Source organism: Lepidochelys kempii, chromosome 5 (assembly GCF_965140285.1).
Source record: "Lepidochelys kempii isolate rLepKem1 chromosome 5, rLepKem1.hap1, whole genome shotgun sequence".
NCBI lineage: Eukaryota > Metazoa > Chordata > Testudines > Cheloniidae > Lepidochelys > Lepidochelys kempii.
Genome location: NC_136384.1, coordinates 95,646,331 through 95,667,539, shown reverse-complemented (window position 1 = coordinate 95,667,539; position 21,209 = coordinate 95,646,331). Strand labels below are relative to the sequence as shown.

General features: G+C 42.0%; 1 protein-coding gene and 1 long non-coding RNA gene across 10 annotated transcripts in view; both read left to right on the top strand.

Moving 5' to 3' along the window:
• Nucleotides 1-4,134, top strand: part of VPS13A (vacuolar protein sorting 13 homolog A) — a 262,972-nt gene extending 258,838 nt beyond the window's left edge. For all 4 annotated transcript variants that reach the window (XM_073345103.2, XM_073345104.2, XM_073345105.2 and 1 more), the window contains 2 exons: nt 3-77; nt 3,665-4,134. In XM_073345103.2, the coding sequence (XP_073201204.2) occupies nt 3-77; nt 3,665-3,715 (126 nt within the window). In that variant the 3' untranslated portion in view covers nt 3,716-4,134. The remainder of the gene's footprint in view (nt 1-2; nt 78-3,664) is intronic.
• A 15,680-nt stretch (nt 4,135-19,814) lies between these two features.
• LOC140911647 (uncharacterized) overlaps nt 19,815-21,209 on the top strand; it is a 30,104-nt gene continuing 28,709 nt past the window's right edge. For 5 of the 6 annotated variants that reach the window (XR_013635838.1, XR_013635835.1, XR_012159066.2 and 2 more), the window contains exon 1: nt 19,815-21,201. This is a non-coding gene — a long non-coding RNA (uncharacterized LOC140911647). The remainder of the gene's footprint in view (nt 21,202-21,209) is intronic. The other variant, XR_013635836.1, reaches the window with a different exon arrangement.

Genomic DNA, 21,209 nt, shown 5'->3' with positions numbered 1-21,209 from the left:
AGGAACGAGTTAAGTCCGTATTTCATGCCAAAGAGTTTGGAAAAATAATTAATTTTAGGACTCCAGAAGACGCCAAGGTAAATACCAGCCACTGCTATTTAAATTATAGTAATACAGTACTATACTTTTGTTAAAAAGCCTGACTTCATTGGAGCATTGACATGGTAAGGAAGAAATGTTCCATACTTAGTGTTTATTGGGGGGAACTACCCTGAGGACTGCAGGTTCAGCTTCTATGTTTTCTCAGGGCAGATGATTAAATAAGTGCTGTTACTCATTTTGGAGAGTAAACTTATTTTGTGAAAAGTAAGTTGGTTTTCCACTTATAAATACATTCTATAAATAATATTTAGCATTTGTATAACATATCAAAGTCTTTTGCAAAAAATATTAACTTATCAATCGTGACAACATTCCTCCAGTTATAATTAATATTCTGAAATGTGAAATTTTCTTAAATAGTTGAAGTCTTAGTGGGCAGGGGTAGAAAATTTGTAGGGTTGTTTTTTTTAATTGTTTTTTTTAAATGTATTGTGCAATGAATTACAGTATTTCAGCACACAAAATAAAAAGCTCCTCTACAGATCGTTACACACGATTACTTATAGTAGTTTTTACAGTAAACTTCTTTGGGGATCACATTTGCAATGAAACTCCTTTATTTGGGCACAATTCAATAATTCTACATGGCCACTAAACAAACAGAAACCAACAATAAACTAGTGAGTATTTAGTTTTCAAAAATGCACAGATCTAATGCAAAATATCTCCTTGCTTAGGCCCATGTAAGACTTTATTTTATGTAAGACTATTGATTTGACTGTGTGAGTGGTAAGCAACGAGTAATATAGCAGAGCCAGTTAAAATACTGGGTTTCAGTGTATTAGTCTTTCAATGATAGAAATCAAAATGCAGTGTAGCTTTGGTGAAAAGTGAAAATTAGACTGGAGGATTCATCCCAGTTCCTAGAGGGCATTTATTTGCATCACAGAACCATTCTCCTAGTTTGGTTTAAATAGCACTATTTGTTCAAGACACACGTGGAAGAGAAGGTTTGCAGGTCAGATTTGAAATACTGGTAAGATTAATCTTTTAGTGCTTCTGTGTATTCACACTTGTGAGATAGGGTCCTCCTAGTGTCGAGCTGTAAAAAAAAAGCCATGTTCATTGAGTGCATGAGTGATCTCACATAAGCTTTTTGTCGTCACTATGTGTGCGTGCCTTAATTCTTCGCTCCCACCACAGACAGTGAACAGAACTCACTTTCATATCCCTAGGCTAGGTCTTCTCTGTTTAGCTTATTATTTTTCTTGTGGTTAGTTTGTGTGGAGTAGTATAGAGTGTTTCTCAAATGCATCCACCAGGGACTTTTCTTGTGGCCACAGCCTCCTGGGAGGTGATTGCGGGGGGGTAAAGCAGCGGCCTCTCCCCCAAGGCCACCAGCAGGGGTCACGCCTTGCCCCTCTGCAGGGACACAGATGCTGGAGTTGAAGCTCCAGGTGCGGGGCTTAGGTCTCCATCTCTGCCCCGGAGTCCACCCCGAAGTGCTCCGCTCCCCATACTAGAAGGGAGAGATGCTTGGGGCTCTAGGCTCAGTTGACTTCTCAATTCCTGCAGCCTCCAAGGTGCTAGGGACTGACCCTCTGTGCTGAGGTGCTCTTACACAGGGCTCAAGATACATTGTGCTGCTCCAGCCTCAGCTTCACCATCTGTCTTAGGCCCAAGACCAGATCTTAGGTCTTGTATTGGGAATAATCCCTTATTTGGCACCACCAAAACTGGCTAAATCAAAAGCAACACCACAGACGGAACAGGCACTGCTAAGTAAGTCCTCAGTGGCCTTCACAAAACATAGAAAGCGGCCATTTCTGTGTGTACTCCTCATTTGGCACCAATGCCCTCAGAACCAACTTCAGAACTATCCTCTGGTGCCAATGCCTCTGCCTTGGCATCACAAGTCAATGCAGATATCTGTTAGGGTAAAACAAAGGAGAAGAGGAAACATCTCCTCACAAGAGAGGTAAAAACAACAGAAAAAGGAAATGCCAGCCCTCTTCTTCCTTGTACCCTCCAACCCAGGAGGGCCTCTGAGACACAGAAATGGCACCATGGTCACTTTTTCTCCCCACTCCTCCAGAGCCACACATCGTGGCAACAACCAGCTTGGACTTCTCACCAGTTCAGATCCTGATAACACCTTTGAAGTCTCCATACCTGCCTGGGATCCACCACTGAAGCTACTCACTATCCCACCTCATGCATTTCTGCTGCTTGGCTCTGTGCCTGCACCAACTTCTCCAAATTTCACCTGAAACCGCTTCAGGGTATCTTTGACCCCATTAAAAGATGAGTCTATAGGGTTTCTGACTCTGCCTTGAGACCCTGGTCATCTTCTCATCTCAGATCCAGACATCATGGAAAGGGAAGGGCCCTCTTTAGCTCCTCATGTTACCCTAAATATAGAACTCCATGAAAGCCCTCTGGAGACTACAAGGCCAGCTCCAGCTTTCAGACTGGAAAAAAGATGTAAATTTGTAACAGTGAGAGTAGTTAACCTTTGGAACCAGTTACCCAGGGTCATGGTGGATTCTCCGTCAGTGATCATTTTTAAATCAAGACTGGATGTTTTTCTAAAATGTAGGCTCTAGGAATTATTTTGGGGAAGGTCTTTGGTCTATGTCATGCGGAAAGTCAGACTAGATTATCACAATGATGCCTTATGGCCTCTGAATTTGATTGTCTGCAATTTACAGATGGGGAAACTGAGGCACAGAGCAGCACATAACTCCAGTCATATTTATTTATCAAACCTGGCCTCTTATCAGCCTTGATACACTGTTTGTTTCTTTCTTCCAGGAGACTTCATCTCCTTTTTTTCATACTCATCATGATACAGGGAATGCCTTTCCCACTCCGATCTGCCATGCCAATATCCTCTTATTTAAATCCCTTCTGAAAACTAATTTCTCTGTACTGTGTTCATTGACTTACTAGTATATTTATTTTTCTAATTTTAAATACATAGTTAAGAAAAACCTTAACAGAACCAACAACATGTTTGAGCCTAAACTGACTTACCATATGATCATATTGCAGCAAGATTCAGTTTTGCTGGTTCCACCCTCTGCCAACTCTTTGTCATCCTCATTCTTTTTGTCACCTCTAAAATTTAATTATAATTGTTTGGTGGCAGGAACCATGTCATTCTCTGTTCTGTGACTTGCCTAGAATGCTTGGATAATATAAATGAATAATAATGTCTTTCCAGTATATGTGCAACACACTGATGATTATTACTTTTCTAAAATATTATTGTTAATATATGGCACCTGGACACAGAAGCCAAAAACTGGACTGTCCAGGTAAAAACCAGACAGGTGGCAACCCTAACTGCAGATTAAGAAATTGGAATCTTGGCCTAGCCAGATGTCTTAGCAGTAGTCCCATATGTTCTCATGTGGGAGATTGAAATTTGAACTTCAAAAGACAGGATTAAGACAGGAAAGACAGAGAAATACTATTGTAGATTTTGAACTTTGCATAATGTTAAGATTTGATTAGGACCAGGTATTAAGTGGTGACATGTCTGGCCATCCCAGCCAAATTTTCTACTGCACGGCATAGTTTTTACTAAGGGAACTTTTTTTTTCCTTAACTCCCACAGTGGATCCTTTCTAAACTGGACGAAGTGAGAGAAAGTCATCCAATGTTGTAATCACTGGAGAAGCTCCAAGACACAGAGAACATGGAATGCACAGTTCTGGCTATTGCATTTTAATTGCTGTTTAACATGTGAAACTGCTTGATTATCAGCCCCCCTCCCCCCCCCAAAAAAAAAGAGAGGAGAGTTTGTAATAGCTTCGTTCTGCCTGTATGATATATAATCATAGTCAAATTTTAATTGAGTAATCAGTCAGTCAGGTAAAATAATCTGGTGATTAAAAAAAAAAATTCTACCAATTTTTGGCTTGCTGGGTTTTTTACTTATGAAATTACAGAGACCTAAATCTAGATACCTGATTCCTTACAAATACAGTATAAAGATGAAGTTGTCTGATGTCTGATTCTTTCACGTCTGCTACAGAAACTAAGCTTGAGAATAATCTGTGTGATTTTAGATGGAGCACATCTTGAGGTGGTGATCAAATACTCAAACTCTAAGTTCTCCCATCAGTTTTTACATAGATGTCAGTCACTATGTTATATTGAAATTCAAATGAACTTAGAACTTCTCCTGCAGCTTGAAGAAAATTCAGAATGACTGCTGACCAGAAATGTCTAACTTAGATATTTAATTTTAGAAGGGCTTTTTATTGATAAATATCATGGAATTGTTTCCTTTATTTTTTATATAAATGAACAGTTCATGATCAATTTAAAATATAGTAATATCACTTTTAGTGTAAACTCTTTTATATGCCACTCAGATTTAGCAAAAGCTTCATGACACATGTACTGGTATTCATAAAAAAAGAACAGGTCAGTTTATCAGAGGAAGTGATAATCTGGGGAGAGGAGAAACAGATAAATCTTTGGAATAATGCTGTGAGTAGTCAGACCTTATTTTAACTATGTGAGTGGAGTTGGAAAACTTGCATAATGAAGCATATCCTGAGGTTTTAAGAGTACTGCTTTATACAGTAGTATTCCTAGGGTTACATAGTATTGCATGCAAAGCAAACTAATAAATTCTAGAAGACTGCTGAACTAATCAAATTTTATATAAAAATCATGTTCATATTAAAGTAATTTAACAAAAGTAATATTGGCTTCATTCACATTTGCCTTTACTCACCTAATGAAACGATTTTAAAAAAAAGTTTAATATCCAGTTGGAATAAATGTAAGTGGCAGCTGGACTTCAGTAAAGAAACGCCTGCTGTGATGTCATATTGGGGTTTTTTTTTTCAATTTGCTGTTATGATGTGTGGATAGTAATATATGAGGATGTCTTGAAAAATAAAATCTATAGATTAGTGGACATAAAAGGTGAAGGGGAACTGCACAGTGGTATATGAACATATTGTCTACTCCAGATTTTGAAGACTATGGAAGGTCTGATGCATGTAGTATCTGCTGCCAAGATGTTATTTCCAAACCACTGTTTGGAATGTGCATAGTTAGGGAATTTAATCCTCCTGAAATTGCTGGTGCTGTTTGAGCTATCCAAAATGTTGCTTTGTTGTAAAAGCTAAAGTAAATGGCTTGCCAAACTACAATTCATTTCATTTATACCAAGTCTTTCCTGCTGTGTTGTTTAACCTTTCAGCCGGTTACAAAATATATTGTAATATTATTGTAATTTCCCCCAGAACATTTTATTCTTTGCTATATTGAATGTAAATTGAATCAAAAGAATATAAACAAGTTCCAAACTATGACAATGATTGTTTGTTACTCCTCTCATGTGTACCCTTCATAGTAGAGAAAACATGAAACATGCACCAAGAGTATTTATTCAAGTTACATTCACACCAAAATAATAGTGAATATATTGTCTTGTTTGATTGTTGGTAATGTCTTAGGTGAATACCAGATAATACAAACTTTCTCAATCCCTGCTTTTTACCACTACTACTTCTAAACTTATACAATACAACTGGATCAAGAGCCTTATCGTGATCCTCTCTTGAATACCATCTTACTCTTTCTTCCTATATTTGCTACAAATCCGCTCCTCGAATTTCTGCTTTTGGCCTCTCTCACAACTCATGGCTTCTTTGTACATACTCATTTGTATATAGCCTTTTTGTTCTCTTATTTTGAAATCATTCCTCTCTGTTTGAAGCTTTCTTTTGTTTGATGGGTTTGATTATCACCATCTTTTATTTTCCTGATGTACTCTGCCAATAAAATAATTTTGTGCAAATCCTGTCTTCATCCTGATCACCTAATAAGTTCCTAGAGTACTTCAAAATTTTCTCTATTTCCGGTGCCCAATTCTTAAACTAGATCTTCAAAGACTATGTATAGCTGTGCTCAAGCTCCTGTTTAAATAGATTGTAGTTTTTTCTATTCTTTATGCCAGCGGTGGCCAACCTGTGGCTCTTCAGAAGTTAATATGCGGCTCCTTGTATAGGCACCGACTACAGGTGCCAACTTTCCAATGTGCAGGGGGGTGCTCACTGCTCAACCCCTGGCTCTGCCACAGGCCCTGCCCCCACTGACCCCCAGAGCCTCCTGTACGCCACAAAACACCTGATTGGGAGGTGCGGGGAGGGAGGGGGAGGCACTGATCATCAAGGCTGCTGGTGAGCGGGAGGCGCTGGGAGCTGCAGGGGAACTGATGGGGGGCTGCTGACGTATTACTGTGGCTCTTCGGCAATGTACATTGGTAAATTCTGGCTCCTGCTCAGGTTGGCCACACCTATTTTATGCTATATTTCTCTAAATTATCAACTATTTTAATATTATAAACCATCAAAGATCCTTACTCAGAGAGCTTAAAAGAACCTGGAAAGAGTCTCAATTCCATAATATTCCAGAACTTTTGAAAAAGACACTTGTAGACTTCCTCCTGCTTTCCCAGTTTCCAGGATCCTACCTTGCCCTGATTTTCTCAGGCTCCTCTCTTGACCAACAGGCTGCATATTCCCCCATATCATCTTTCTTCTGGACTCCTATTACTACACCTTGCTACCAGTCTTGACTGCATTGCTACACTTCAGCCATTCTGTATTCAGTGGAAAAGAATATATTAATTTTATTAACAAATTATATTAAATTTAAGACATATTTTAATGTCTGCCTTTTGATTTTGTCTACTGTAGTGTTAAAATAGTAGTTAAGTATACTATAAACATTTATTGAAGCACATTATCTTCCCTGTATGAACATAAAGTTTCTTCTTTTGAGAAAATAGCGAGTTTGATGTCTCAGAAAAACCGTTTTATGTTTTTTAACTTGATTAAAAATAGTAGTATTAGTAATAATCATTGACAAACCAAAACGTGGAATTAAGAGCAGCAAATTTGATAGGTTTTTTTTAAAAATAGTAATATTGTGTCCAAATAACTAAGCTCTATAAAAAGTGGGGTACTGTAGTCATAAAATATGCAAGAGACATTATTGAAATATATTCATAAGTCAAAAGATCTAACATCCGTTCTACACAACTATGGTATTGCATACAATTAAGGGCTCTATAAAGTCTTTTCCAGGCCTTAAGGTTAAAAAATATATATATAAATGTTAATATAGCTCAGAATGTTTTCCTCATAAGTTATATAGTTTAACTATTTCCATTTTCACTAGTCTTGTGGATTTTGTTACCATGATTGAGGAGAATAGGACCACTTTGTAAGTGTTATTACCCAGAACCTTTAGGCTATATGCAACTAAAGCCAAATTATCTGTCTGGATATACAAGCACCACTCCAGTTATCTTCAAAGAGAGTTGTTTGCACCTGAGAGTGGCATGCAGCCCTGAGTTTTAAGTTTTCCTTGATAAAAAGTTGAGATTTGTAACTGGATTTTTTATTAAAACTGCAGAGTGTATACAATATGCATGCATGATACATAGTCTCTCTCCCTCTAAATGAATCAGGAATCAGATGTAAGATTTAAAAGTTGCCATAAGTCCTGGAAAAAGAATTTTTTAAAATTCCTTCCCTTGTTTTCTAATATTTTTATAAAAATAACAGTAGTAGTTTATGCTTCTTTGTAACCTTTCATAAAAAACATACGTATATTAGTTAGTGCTGGTTAGCAGTTCAAAAAATTCTATTTCTACATCTGAGCAGTACTTTGCAGTTCTATCTGGTCTTTGTTTCTCTTACATGGACTCTCTTAGCCCATGTGTCTATGAAAATAGTAAATTAAGTGTTACACTCTGGTCCATCCAAGTTCTTGAGCTTGAACTGTAAACATGCAGTTTTCATAAGAAATTAGTCTGCTAATGTTAAATGATGATTTTTATAAATACAGTGTTCACATATCTTTATATGATTGCTAAATCTTGTATAATTTGCAATCTGACAATATAATCACACAATGGAAATATTTATGCCTGCTATAGATAAATACATTTATTAAAAATTTTAACTTTAAAACCTGTATGTTTGTTTCTTTGTATGGTGTTAGTTTAGAGGAAACAGTAGTATATTCCTTTTAAACAGCATGGAATGTTTCTCCTCTTTCTTGTTGCTTTGCATTTGAGCTCCAGAAAATGATGATTATTTTTTCATTAATTATTGATTTATATTTAATGATACCACCATCGCACAAAGAGGCGAAAGTGAGTCTGCTGTATTGTATTTTCAGCAAGCAACCAGTAAGTCCATAATTAAACATATTTTCCAGTGATAAATTACATTTTTCTAATTTCTCAATCTGTATTGGTTAATTCTTACTAAAGATTTGACTTTTCCTATTATCCAGGACAGTTCAGTTCTATAAGAAGATATCCCAGATGTCTCACCCATCTAGCAAACCACTGAAAAATCTGTCTCCGGGGGATAAACAGAATGCAGCGATTCACCATTTTCATTTTTAAACATCTGTGATGCTTTTTGGGAAATAGGGAGACCTTCTTTTTACTTTACCTCATGTGTTCTCAGCATTCATCTTTGAAGCTATTTTTTTGAAGAAAATACAGGGACCATTCTTTAAAATGCTGCTTTCAGGCTTCTTTCTCTTCTCCTCAGTGCTGGGTTTTCTTCTTTGAGTAGATGTAGCTGCGCATTCCACTTACGTGTCTGCGCACCCAGGGCACCGGAGCTGGAGAAATTTGCCTATCCATACCCATAAAGGAGCGGTGCCCATGCCTCATGGCTGTAGCCCCTCTTCTGGCTATTTGAGGCGGCACCACCCCAACCCTCCCACAGTTCCTTCTTACCCCTCCCCTGTGTCTGGAGTTGGGGCTCTGTGTGGTCTTAACCTAACAACTTCTCTAGTGTAATTTTGTGTTGTTGTATATAGTTAGTAGTACCTTTAGTTAGATTAGTGTTAGTTTAGTTTTCCTTGGTGATGCCCTCATGGTTTAAACATTATCCTTCATGTTGGGGAGTGATCTTCAACAGTGGTTCCCATGGACAGTGCGTGCTCTGTCTCAGCCAGGCCCACGTGAAAGACTGTTGTGCAATCTGCAGATTGTTCACAAAACAGACCCAAGTGGCTCCAGACCGTCACTGAAGCAGCGCCTGCTTTGGTACCAGGGCTCTCGTCAGGTCGAAGATTGCCTTTGGCTTCCAAAAGTGCTGCCGCTTCGCATTCCAGAGCTGGCGCCTCTCCAAAGAAATGGAGGAGCCATTCTCTGGCAACTGCGCCAAGGAAAAGCACAGGGACTGTGGTCAGAGCTGGAGGCCTCGCTCCATATCAATGCGCAGGAGCTTTGGGCCATTTAGAACGTCTGTTGCACATTTTGTGACTGTATCAGAGACTCAGTGGCTCACATACTTACCAACAATACCACCACGGTGTACTACGTGACCAAACAAGGGGGAGCAGACACCAGATTCCTCTGTCTAAAGGAGATCAGCCTGTGGCAGTTCTGCATCAAGGAGAACATTACTCTGATAGCCAATCACTTGCCCAGAGTTTGGAATCATCTCGTGGACCATTTCAGCAGATATTTTTTCCTGAATCACAAGTGGTCCCTGAAGGCAAATGTCCTCCAGGTCATCTTCACAACTTTGAGCATCCTGACAATTGACCTGTTTGCTACAAGGGACAACAGGAAATGTCTGTTCTGCCCTCAAAGGCTTAGTTCAGGCTCCCTGTCATGCTTTTCACCTCAGCTGCAAGTCGTCTCCACTGTACGCCTTTCCCCTGATGCCAGTCATCCCTCAGGTCATCCTCAAGCTCAAGGCAGATTGGGCCAAGCTCATTCTCATTTTCCCAGTGTGGCCAAAACAGTGCTGGTTCTCCGACCTTCTTATGCTGTCAATTCAGCCTCCCATCCCAACTTACTCATTCAGAACCAAGGCCACACCTTGAATCCTGCGCTCAGCTCCCTGCATCTTATGGTGTGGCTACTGCATGGTTGAACAAGGAGGGAAGAGTAGTGTTTGGTGGCTATCCCATGAGTCTTCCTTAACAGTGGGGGGAACCCGCTCAGGCTGGCCTATTGAGTGAATTGGAAACTATTTTCAGTGTGGTTATTAGTCCACTGAATCCAACCACCGCTGGCCTCTATCCAGGACATTTTAGAGTACTTGCTGCACCTTCAGTTGTTAGGGCTTGCATTTAGTTCATTTAAAGTGTATCTGGCAGAAATATCTGCATTTAATCCCCCCATTCTGGGGGATCTGTCTTCTCTAATGCCATGGGAGCAAGATTCTTAACAGGACTCCTTCATCTATATCCTCCGCTCTGAGAGCCAGTTCCTCTGTCAGGCCTTAATGGGACATCTGTTCGAGCCACTGACCTCTTGTCCCTTTCCACTTTTGTGTCAGAAAACTGCATTTCTGGTAGTGATAACATCCTCAAGGAGAGTGTGATAGTTGCACACTCTGATGGCAGAGCCTCCTTATATGCAATTCTCTAAAGAAAAAGTGACTAGACAAAAAAAAATGGATGTGGTCATAGAGTGGTTTCTCAGTTTCATTTAAACCAGGTGTTATGTTTTACCTTTGTTCTTTCCTAAGCCTCATTCATCTCCTGAGGAGCAGCATCTCCACATGTTAGATGTCAGGCAATGTCTGACCTTTTATCTGGACAGGACTGAACCTTTTCATGTTTTGCCTCATTCACTTGTTATATGCAGATCATATAAAGCAGGGGTTGGCAAACTTTTTGGCCTGAGGGCCACATCTGGGTATGGAAATTGTATGGCAGGCCATGAATGCTCATGAAATTGGGGGCTGGGGTGGGGTGAGGGCTCTAGCTCAGGGTGCAGGCTCTGGGGTGGGGCTGGGGATGAGGGGTTGGGGGTGCAGGAGGGTGCTCTGGACTGGGACCAAAGGGTTTGAGGGTGGGAGGGGGATCAGGGCTGGGGCAGGTGGTTGGGATGCATGTGGGGGTCAAGGGTGCAGGCTCCGGGCAGCGCTTACCTCAAGCAGCTCCCAGAAGCAGCAGCCTGTCCTCCCTCCGGCTCCTATGCAGAAGCGTGGCCAGGCAGCTCTGCACGCTGCCCCATCTGTAGGCACTGCCCCTGCAGCTCCCATTGGTCAGGGATCCCTGCCAATGGGAGCTGCAGGGGTGGCGCTTGGGGTGGGTGCAGCTTGCAAAGCCCCTTGGCTGTCCTTACGCATAAGAGCCAGAGGGGGGACATGCCACTGCTTCCAGGAGCCGTGCGGCGTGGGGCAAGCCACTGACCCCGCTCCTCGGCTGGAGTGTCAGAGCAGGAAAAGCCCTGCACCCTGCTCCCCAGCAGGAGCTCAAGGGCTGATTAAAATGTCTGGAGGGCCGGATGCAACCCCCAGGCCATAGTTTGCCCACCCTTGGTATAAAGGGTCAAGCACTCTTCTCAGAGACTATCTCTAAATGGGTAACATACTGCATCAAGACTACATATGAAACAGCTTTGGCTAAGCCCTGTCGGTGGGTGTGAGCTCACTCTACAAGGGCACAATCAAAGTCCATAGCATTCCTCGTGGTGTTCCCATATTGGACATTTGCAGTGCTGCTACGTGGTCGTTGATACATATATTCACGAACCGTTGTGCCATAACCTTGACTTATGAGGAGAGGCTGAGGGAACTGGGATTGTTTAGTCTGCAGAAGAGAAGAAAGAGGGGGGATTTGATAGCTGCTTTCAACTACCTGAGAGGTAGTTCCAGAGAGGATGGTTCCAGACTATTCTCAGTGGTGGAAGAGGACAGGACAAGGAGTAATGGTCTCAAGTTGCAGTGGGGGAGGTTTAGGTGGGATATTAGGAAAAACTTTTTCACTAGGAAGGTGGTGAAACACTGGAATGCGTTGCCTAGGGAGGTGGTGGAATCTCCTTCCTTAGAAGTTTTTAAGGTCAGGCTTGACAAAGCCCTGGCTGGGATGATTTAATTGGGGATTGGTCCTCCTTTTGAGCAGGGGGTTGGACTAGATGACCTCCTGAGGTCCCTTCCAACCCTGATATTCTATGATTCTATTTTCCAGGGCAGATGCAAGCTTTCATAAAACAGTCCTGCAGTCCTTGTTTAGGCAGACTCTGAGCCTCACCTCCTGGCAGAAGGGCCTACATGACAGAAACAAGTGATCCCTTCTTCAGGATTTTGTTTTTTAAACATTAATATGACAAAAATCAGAGTTTTAAACTTTTTCTTCATTGCTTTCCCACATTAGGAACATGTTTGCAGGGTACAACCTGAATGAAGGGAATGCATGGTGCTGTTTATGCTCAGACGCAGGCATAAAAGGCTTCTATTTCCAAGGCGGCTGTTCCACCACTGGATTACAGGGTCATAAGTGAGAAACCATTTTTTTTTGTCTGCAAAATTCCAAATGACTTGAGAAAGCAGGTTGTTAGTGTTTTATGGACCACAATTGCTCAAAATATTTCAGATTCTGAATTGTTTTGATGGAAAAACAGGCCGACATTTTTGTGACAACTTTTTCTGGTTTTAGACCAACTCTGTTTTAGACTCTCAGGACTATTTCGTGGACATTTCACACAACTGGGAACAATTGCCCCACTGCCTGTCCCTGTGAGAGATGTCTCCAGCTCAGAGTGAGAACAGTCTGCTACTTCCTTTTTGAAAATAAAGGGGAAAAACTATGATGTGTTTAGCGTTCAAGACCCCTTTCGTCAGACCAGCTGGTAATTGCTGTTGAGAAACTCACAAAAAAGTAAATAGGCTAAGCCAACTTACAGCGCACCCCTTGCATCCCAAAAAAATAAATGTTATTACTTCTCTGCCAGTAGTTCTTCTTGTGATGAGGGTGAGCTTTCTCATTCTGACCATGGCCAACCACAGTCAAATACTCAGAGGTTTTCTCCACCTGAATACTTTTGATACTATAACTTGAAAACCAGTGGTTACCCTGATATTCATAAAGACAAAATGGAAGAAGGTTAGAGAACTAAGGGGAAAATATTTTCCCACCAAAACAAATTTAGAAACCAGGTTTCTCTTACACTTTTTCTACAAGAGCATCACGGTTTTAAATAAATAAAAATGAAATTTTCTATGTTCAATTATCCAAAAGTCTCTTGGTTGTGTAAACTGAAAGCTAACAACAGTAGTAGCTTTATTGGTAAAAGATCTGGTTTTCCTCTTGGAGAAGGACGTCTTTCCACAAGATTGCATATATTGACAAAAGAGGTACAGCAGGCAATGCCGGCATCATTAACTTCATACTTTGCCAGAGCAACAAGTCATGGTGTGACATCCTACAGGCAACTGACTTTTTCCACTAAGAGTGATTTTTACTTTAAATTTACTTGGTGGCATAATTCAAAGCTCTTGCATTGATCTGGTGTGATTTATGGCAAGAGCATTTTGGGACAACATCACGAATCCAAAGGAACTATATACCTGATCCTAAATCTATTATAGTTGCAGGGCTATGTGACAAAACTCCAGAAAAGTCTTCTGCAACCAGACAATCAGATTAACAAACCTATATTTAGCAAATGAGTCAGCCCAAGACAGGACCTTCTCAACTCGCTCCCACCCTCACCCACAAAGTACAGGAAGTAAATCACAGCAAAACATCTCCAATTCAACACTACCTGCAACTATTAAGGATGATTGTATCATGCATAGGAATTGCTCCATGGGCTAGGTTTCACATCTAGTCACACCGATTCCTAGTGAAGCCATTCTCCAGCCATCTTGGCAAACAGAATCTTAGCTCCAAGATGTAAGGAGAGCTCTCCATGATTACATAGAAATGAACAAGGGGAGATGGTTTACTTATCAAATCACAGGAACAAAGTAATTGCTATGGACGTATCTGCTTCAGAAGTTAGTGGCACAGAGAAAATGGCCACAACAGGAAAGAAAGCAATGCACAAATGCTGTGGAGTTAAGCAACCAAACAGGCTCTGCTCACCTTTCAGAGGCTAAATGCTAATACAGACGCACAATATGACATTGTACCTAAAACACACACAATTATGACATCTTAACTGGAGTCCCAACACCTGAAGAGCTTGGGGCTTATTCATCTAGAGCCAGGGCAGCACCCATGGCCTGCCTTTGAAATATTTCCATCCCAACTGTCGGGAATATTCAGAGACAATACTCCCAAAGAATCAACTCTTCGAGTGGCTCTGTATGTTCCCACTTATGGGATATTGCATCACCTTATGGTGCCTTGCCATAGAACCATCTATCAGTCTCAAAGCACTCTCACATTCTGCTCCTCCCTTCAGCATTACTAGATGGGGAGAATTCTGAGTTACTACAGAGAATTCTTTCCCAGGTGTCTGCCTGGCAGGTCTTGCCCACATGTTCAGAGTCTAACTAATCACCATATTGGGATCAGGAAGGAATTTTCCCTCAGGTTAGATTGGGCAGAGACCCTGGGGGGGTTTCGCCTTCCTCTGCAGCGTGGGTCACTTTTAGGTTTAAACTAGTTTAAATGGTGAATTCTCTCTAGCTTGAAGTCTTTAAACCATAATTTGAGGTCATCAGTATCTCAGTCAGAGGTTGAGGCCTATTTCAGGAGTGAGTGGGTGAGGTTCTGTGGCCTGCAATGTGCAGGAGGTCAGACTAGATGATCATGATGGTCCCTTCATGAGTCTATGTTCTGAGGGTGAGGCTACATAGGAGCAGAGCACCTTCACCACTTCAGTTCCTTTCAGCCACGTGCCTGGCCAGATGTGAACCTCTCCAGTCTCTTCAGAGCCAGAGTTTGTCTTTCTTAGATCGTTATCGTTAGCAGTTAGTAAGTGATTCTCTTTTGGCTCCATGTTATGACAGAATTGAGGAAGCAGAAGAAGTGGGGATTAAGAGGTGCACCTCATGCTCAGCTGTCTTCTTGGCATCTGATGACCACATGCAGTGCCTCCAGTGCCTGGGAGAAGGACCTTCTGGATGTTTGATCTGCCAGACCTTTACTCCCAGAGCCCTCAAGGATAGGGAGACTTGCCTGCAATTCGTCCTCCTGAAGGAAACCATCAAAGCCAGACCCTCTTGATCTGAGCAGTCCTCTGATCCAGAGTCTGTAAAGCCAGATTTGGCCCCTGTGGCTCCCAGCAGCAAAAGACTGAAGTGTTCTAAGAAACCACACCAGCTGCCAGGATCCCATCCCTCCCTCTTTCAGTTAAGCCTTCAAAGCTACATATAGCCAAATCAGAGGCCATGTGCTGTCCTGATTGCATTAGAGAGGTCAAGAGACAGTTCAAACACTCTCACCAATGCCCTACCTCATACCTTACAGCTTTCCAATCCTGATGGAATTCCAGCAGTTGCAGGACCAGCATTGGCTTTGATCTTCACTTCCAGTTCCAGGAAGATCAGTTTGTCAGGGCATATGGACAAGGCAGCCACTGTTGGCAGTGCTGGTTCCCAGGCATCAGAGTTGTTGGATCTACCTGAATCTGACAAGAAATGGCTCCAAAGCGCAAACCTGTTCCATCCTCAGCTTTAATAGCAAGGGAGATGGACTTGTGTATAACACCGGTTCTGATATGGTCTGGATCTGATATAATCTTTAGATCTGCTTTTGGTTCGTGTGTCAGTTCTGATTATGTCCTCAGAGAGTTTCATCAGTGTGGCAGCCCAAGTTCTCCTCTTGACACTGTTGCACGTGTCAGGAAATGCAAGAGTTCTAAGAAGAGGCTTATTTCCCCAGCTCCAAGATCATCTTTGTCTCCTGGCAGGAAGAAGAGGCCAGAAGGCATTGAAGGACCTTTCATTGATCCTCCAATGCCACCTCCTCCCAGGAGCTTTACAGAGTTTCCATGAAGAGCCGGTTCCCCATATCTTGTGCTGGATCCACTATTGTCCCCAGTGCACTCTATCTCTGATCTGGACTTTTACCAGGAGGGAGATAGAGGAAGAGTGCGGAGACCGGTGGCACAATTCAGACCACCCCTTGATGCGCCTGCAGTCAGCATGTTCCCAAACCCCACCTCAGGAATTTTTCAACTACCTTCCACATGGATGGAGACGTCATGTCTCATCTACTAAAGTTCAGGCAGCCCAGAGGTCCCTGGATTCGACTCCTCCAGATTTCCTGACATTACAGACAGTGATGCCTGAAGTATTGTACAAGGGGAGGATGAGGAGGTAACTTTCCTTTTTAAACAAGAGTAGATGGATACAGATTATGAACCAGATGAATATGTGGGGGTGTCTTCAGCCTCCTCTCCTTCTGAGGATGCTGCACAGTTCTATTCTATGGTATATCACATGGTATCTACCTTGAACCTACCTGTGGTGTCTGTGGAAAAGACTTCCCACCTTATTCAATAGCCAAAATCTTTGGTGCCACAGCTAAGAGTAGCCTCTTTCTACCCATGTTCAATGGGTTGTTACAGCCGGCTCAATCAGTGTGGTCCACTTCTCCATCTTGTCAACTGGTCTCCAAATAAGGCAGACAAATTATTACCAGATCCCTTCTGAAGGTTTTTCTTATTTTTATACCCACCCTGTGCCTAACTCATTGGTGGTGACTGCTGCCAGCAGCAGGATGAGATCTGGGCAGAGAACCTATGGTCCATTACCAATCCATTTATGGGAAAGGACTTTTTATTTTTACAAGAGTTGCCTGATGACAGAAGACGATTGGCTGATGCCTCTTAGTAGAAGATCAAAGTGTAGCTAAACATTCCCTTAAGGCCTCCTGTCATGCTTCAGACACTGCCACAAGAGCATTTGTGCCTGCCATGACGATTAAGAGGCATGCATGGCTCCATTCCTCATCTCTAGCTACAGACACTATAGGACACTTAAGCTAGTGGTTCTCCCTTTTGAGAAGGGAAGGTCGTGTTAGCACAAAGATGGAAAAACTGAAGGACATGAGATTAAAGGCTCATTCTCTGGCTCTAGCTCCATCTGCTAGGATGCCATCACCCTCTGCTCCTGCTTCCTGGTATCCAAGGCAGTCTGACCCACAGTCTTTGCCATCGTATTCTTCAGTGAATCAAGATGTCATCAATATCAGCAGGTTGCAACCTCCCAGCATCAATCTAGAAAATGGCCTTTTATGCTAAGGTCTAAACCTAAACAACCCACTTCCTCACCAGTGTCCACATCATGAATCCTCAAACTCCAGTTTTGACGAAATGATCAAGAGTCAAGAATCAGCCAGACAAGACTTTTTTTTTTTGGAAACAGATTAGCGCACTATATCAGACCAATGGGTTCTACAGATTGTGGAAAGAGTCTGTGCCATACAATTCAAAAGATTGCCTCCTACCAATACCCTTTTTCCTTCCCCTTTCAATGACCCCTCTTATGAAGCAAATCTGACCACAGAAATGGAAAAATTGCTTCTAATGGAAGCAGTCAAGGAGGTTCCTGAATACCTGAGGGTCTGGGGTTTTTATTCCCACTATTTTCTGGTGCAGAAGCAGGATGGTGGGTTTTGGTCAATACTAGACTTAAAGGCTTGAACAAGTTCATTCAGATGTTTCGGCTCCATATGTTGACTCTGGCCACCATAATCCGTTTGCTTTTGTTCATGGAGTTGTTCATGACTCTTGATCTATAGGATGCGTATTTTCATACTTGAGTTAACTGAAATCATAGCAAGTACCTTTGATTCGTGGTGGCTGGTCACCACTTTCGGTACATGGTGCTCCCATTTGGCCTCTCAACAGCATCCGGAGTTTGTACAAAATGTCACTCTGTAGTAGCAGCTCACCTGAGGAATGAGGGTATTTTTGTTTACCCCTGTTTAGATACCTGGCTACTGAAGGCTGTGTGTGTGAGAACCGGCTAAACCATATCTTCACAACCAGTCTCTTCGACCTTGAGCTCTCTCTCAACCTCCCAAAGTTAATCCTTTGCCCTTCACAAAGGATTCCCTTTAGAGACTCCATACTGGATTCAGTGGAGGGGGAGCGCTTTCGGCCCAAAGGAGAGACTTATCAAAATGAAAGACTGTTAAAGACTCAATGATGTGCCACCCAAAGAATAAAAATCTCTTGGGTCCTATGGACCTGTGTGACTCCATTTCTTATCTGAGAATGTGCAGCATTGGATGTCGCAGGTCTACAGATCAAGTCATAACCATCTTCACTTGTTGAACATCATAGTTTCTCTAGACTGGTGGTTAGTCAGAACGACTGTGCTCAGGATATACAATTCAATCCCCTAGGTCCAGCCCTGACAGTGACTTCAGACGCAAATAATAATTGGAGGGTGTGGGGGCATCTGAATAATTTAACAGTTTGTGAACACTTGTCTTCTCAGGAGAGAACCCTGCACATCAGTGTATTTTAATTAAGAGCTCTTCATCTGGTTCCTAGGTGGTTCTGCGGGGGGAGGATTGTGCAGGCGGTGATGGCCAATACATCGGCAATGTATTACATCAGTGTGCGGGAGATGGGGCATACTCTACGGTCCTGTGTGCAGAGGCAGTAAGTCTATGGAACTGGTATATTTGTCATAACTTATCCTATGGCCGTGCATCTAGCAGGGGAAAACAACATAGTTGCTGATCATCTGAGTAGAGACAGCTCCCAGATGCACGAATGGTTCCCTAAAGGATCAATTGGTTCAGACCATATATGTTCTCCAGCTGCAGTCAATGAGATGTGGGCCTGTTCAAAGAAGATCAACAAAAAGTGTTGCCTTTTCTGTTCCAGAGTGGTCAGGGACAGTCAATCCCTATCGGATGCCTGTCTTCTGCACTGGCGGAAGGGCCTGATGTACACCTTTCATCCCTTTCCCTTGATTCAGAAAGTAGTGAGGAAGATAGGACAGGAGTGATTCTTATCACTCCAGTTTGGCCATATCAACAGTGGTTTACCAATCTCCTGCAACTCTCCTGCGGAGTCTTTGTGCAACTTCTGTGTCAAGGGGAGGGCAGGATCTTTCATCCGGGCCCACAGTCTCTTCACTTGGCTGTGTGAGTGATCAGACTGTGACTTCGTTTGCTGTTGAGAGGTCATGTTCTTCATTAATGCAGGACATGCTAACTAACTCTAGAAAGCAGTCAACTAGAAACTGCTACCTTTTAGAATGGTCCAGATTTCAGGCATGGATGAAGAGAAATTCTGATTCATCTGTATCGGCTCACATTCCTTATGTTCTGGAATATTTCATGCATTTAAAAATCATCGAGTTCATTTGGCAGCCATCTCCACGTATGATACACTTGTGGATGATAGCTCACTATTCATGGTTCAGCTAAGAAGTTTGTGAAATGTTTATCAAATGTGTATCTTCCATTAGAAATCCTATTCGCTCTTGGGACCTTAATCTGGTTTTGGTCATGCTGGTGAATTCACCCTTTGAACACTTGGCTGCCTGTTCACTCTATCATTTATCTATCAAAACAGTCTTCATTATCGCCATCACATTGGCCAGGAGAGTGAACGAACTTATATCTGATCCACCTTTCACTTCTTTTCATAAGGACAAGGTAGGTCTCAGACCTGATCCCAGTTTTTTACCTAAGCAAATAAATTGCTATGGTATTGTCTGATTTTTCACATTAACCAGACAATTAATTTGCTCTTTTTGCCCCTAAACTACACTCTAATAAGTTTCAGTATGATAGCCGTGCACGCATCTGATGAAGTGGGTTTTAGCCCACGAAAGCTTATACCCAAATAAATGTGTTAGTCTCTAAGATGCCACAAGGACTCCTTGTTGTTTTTACTCTAATAAGTGGGGAATTTGTTCTATACTTTGGTTGCCAGAGGGCTCTTCCCTATTTGGATAGAACTAAGAATTTTTGTAAATTGTCTAGATTGTTCGTATCTTATGCTAATAACCTCATGGGTTGTACAGTCTCTTCCTAGACTATTTGTGTATTAAACTATGTATTGCTGCATGTTACACATTTGCAGCAGATACAAGAACTTTTGCTAGTCAACCACGTGAGCTGCAACTACATCCTTCATTTGTCTTCAACAGGTGCTAGTTGCTGGAATTTGGAGGGCTACAACCTGGGCTTTGGTGCACACCTTCACTGAGCATTATGCTCTGGACTTGGCCTCCGGAGGGGTCACTGGGTTTAGCAAGGCAGTGCTTCAGTCTATTCAACAAGGACTTTGTTCCTGCCTCCAGGTTAGTTTTTAGCACTGCTTATCTGTCTGTCCCGTAAGTAGGAATATGCAGAGCCACTTGAAGAAATGAAGGTTACCTGCCTGTAACCAGAGTTCTTGGAGATAGCTCTGTGTTCACACTTCTGACCCGCCTAACCCTCTCTGTCACAGTCCTTGTCTCTGGGTTTGTGGTGGAAAGAACTGAGGAGTTGGGGGCATTCCATCTCTGTATAGCTTCTCCCTCAGAACACTGGTGATGCTAAGGGGAGGGGTGCCACAAGGCACCACAAGGTGGTGCAATAACCCATACATGAAATATGCAGAACCATCTTGAAGACCTCTGTTTACAGGTAAGTAAACTTCATTTACTGGTAAGTAACCCCTTTTTCCTATGTAAATTTATTTCAGACATGTGCCATCAGTGTGTTACTTTGACCTATTTATTTCAGTTGTGTTATTTTTATATAGAACTACATAAAAGGCACATATGAAGGTGTTAAGAAAAGGCTTACAGCAATATATAAAAGTAATGTTGTGGTTTTTCTCACCAACTTCACTGAGTTACAATGATCCCTGTATTCTTGTCACACAGTAGAATGTTGTAAAGTGTTGTCAGAAACAGTTGTACAAAACCTTACTGCTGTCTCCGATTGCAGTGTTTCCAGAATTGAACACAGCAGCAAATAAATTGCTGTTACACTTTGAGACATTGTAAGATCATACATGGTTGCAGAAATTAGTGAGAACATGAGGTCTTTATGACTTCATGACTTGGTGTTTGAACATGAGGTCCTATGACTTCAAGTTGTTGGAAGTTGTGCCCAACAGGGCCCTGTGAGCTAAAAAGTTCTTATACCTTTGAGTTTCCCAAACTTCCATAAATCAGATTATTTCTAAAAACCGGATTGTTCTAGTAACACCTGGATGACACATTCAGAGCTGTTGTGCACACTTCATGCTGTTCAACAAGATTGACACTTGGCCATTGTTAAACTACAGGCTGGAGCACAACATTCTCTCCCCTGCTGATAAACTGCAACACTTAATGGAGAGGACACTTAGGAACTGGGCTGGGATGAGGAGCTGATTGTCCCATTATGGTACACAGACTCTGGAGACAAAACGGAAAGAGGCAAATCAGAGGATAATCTCAGGTATGTTG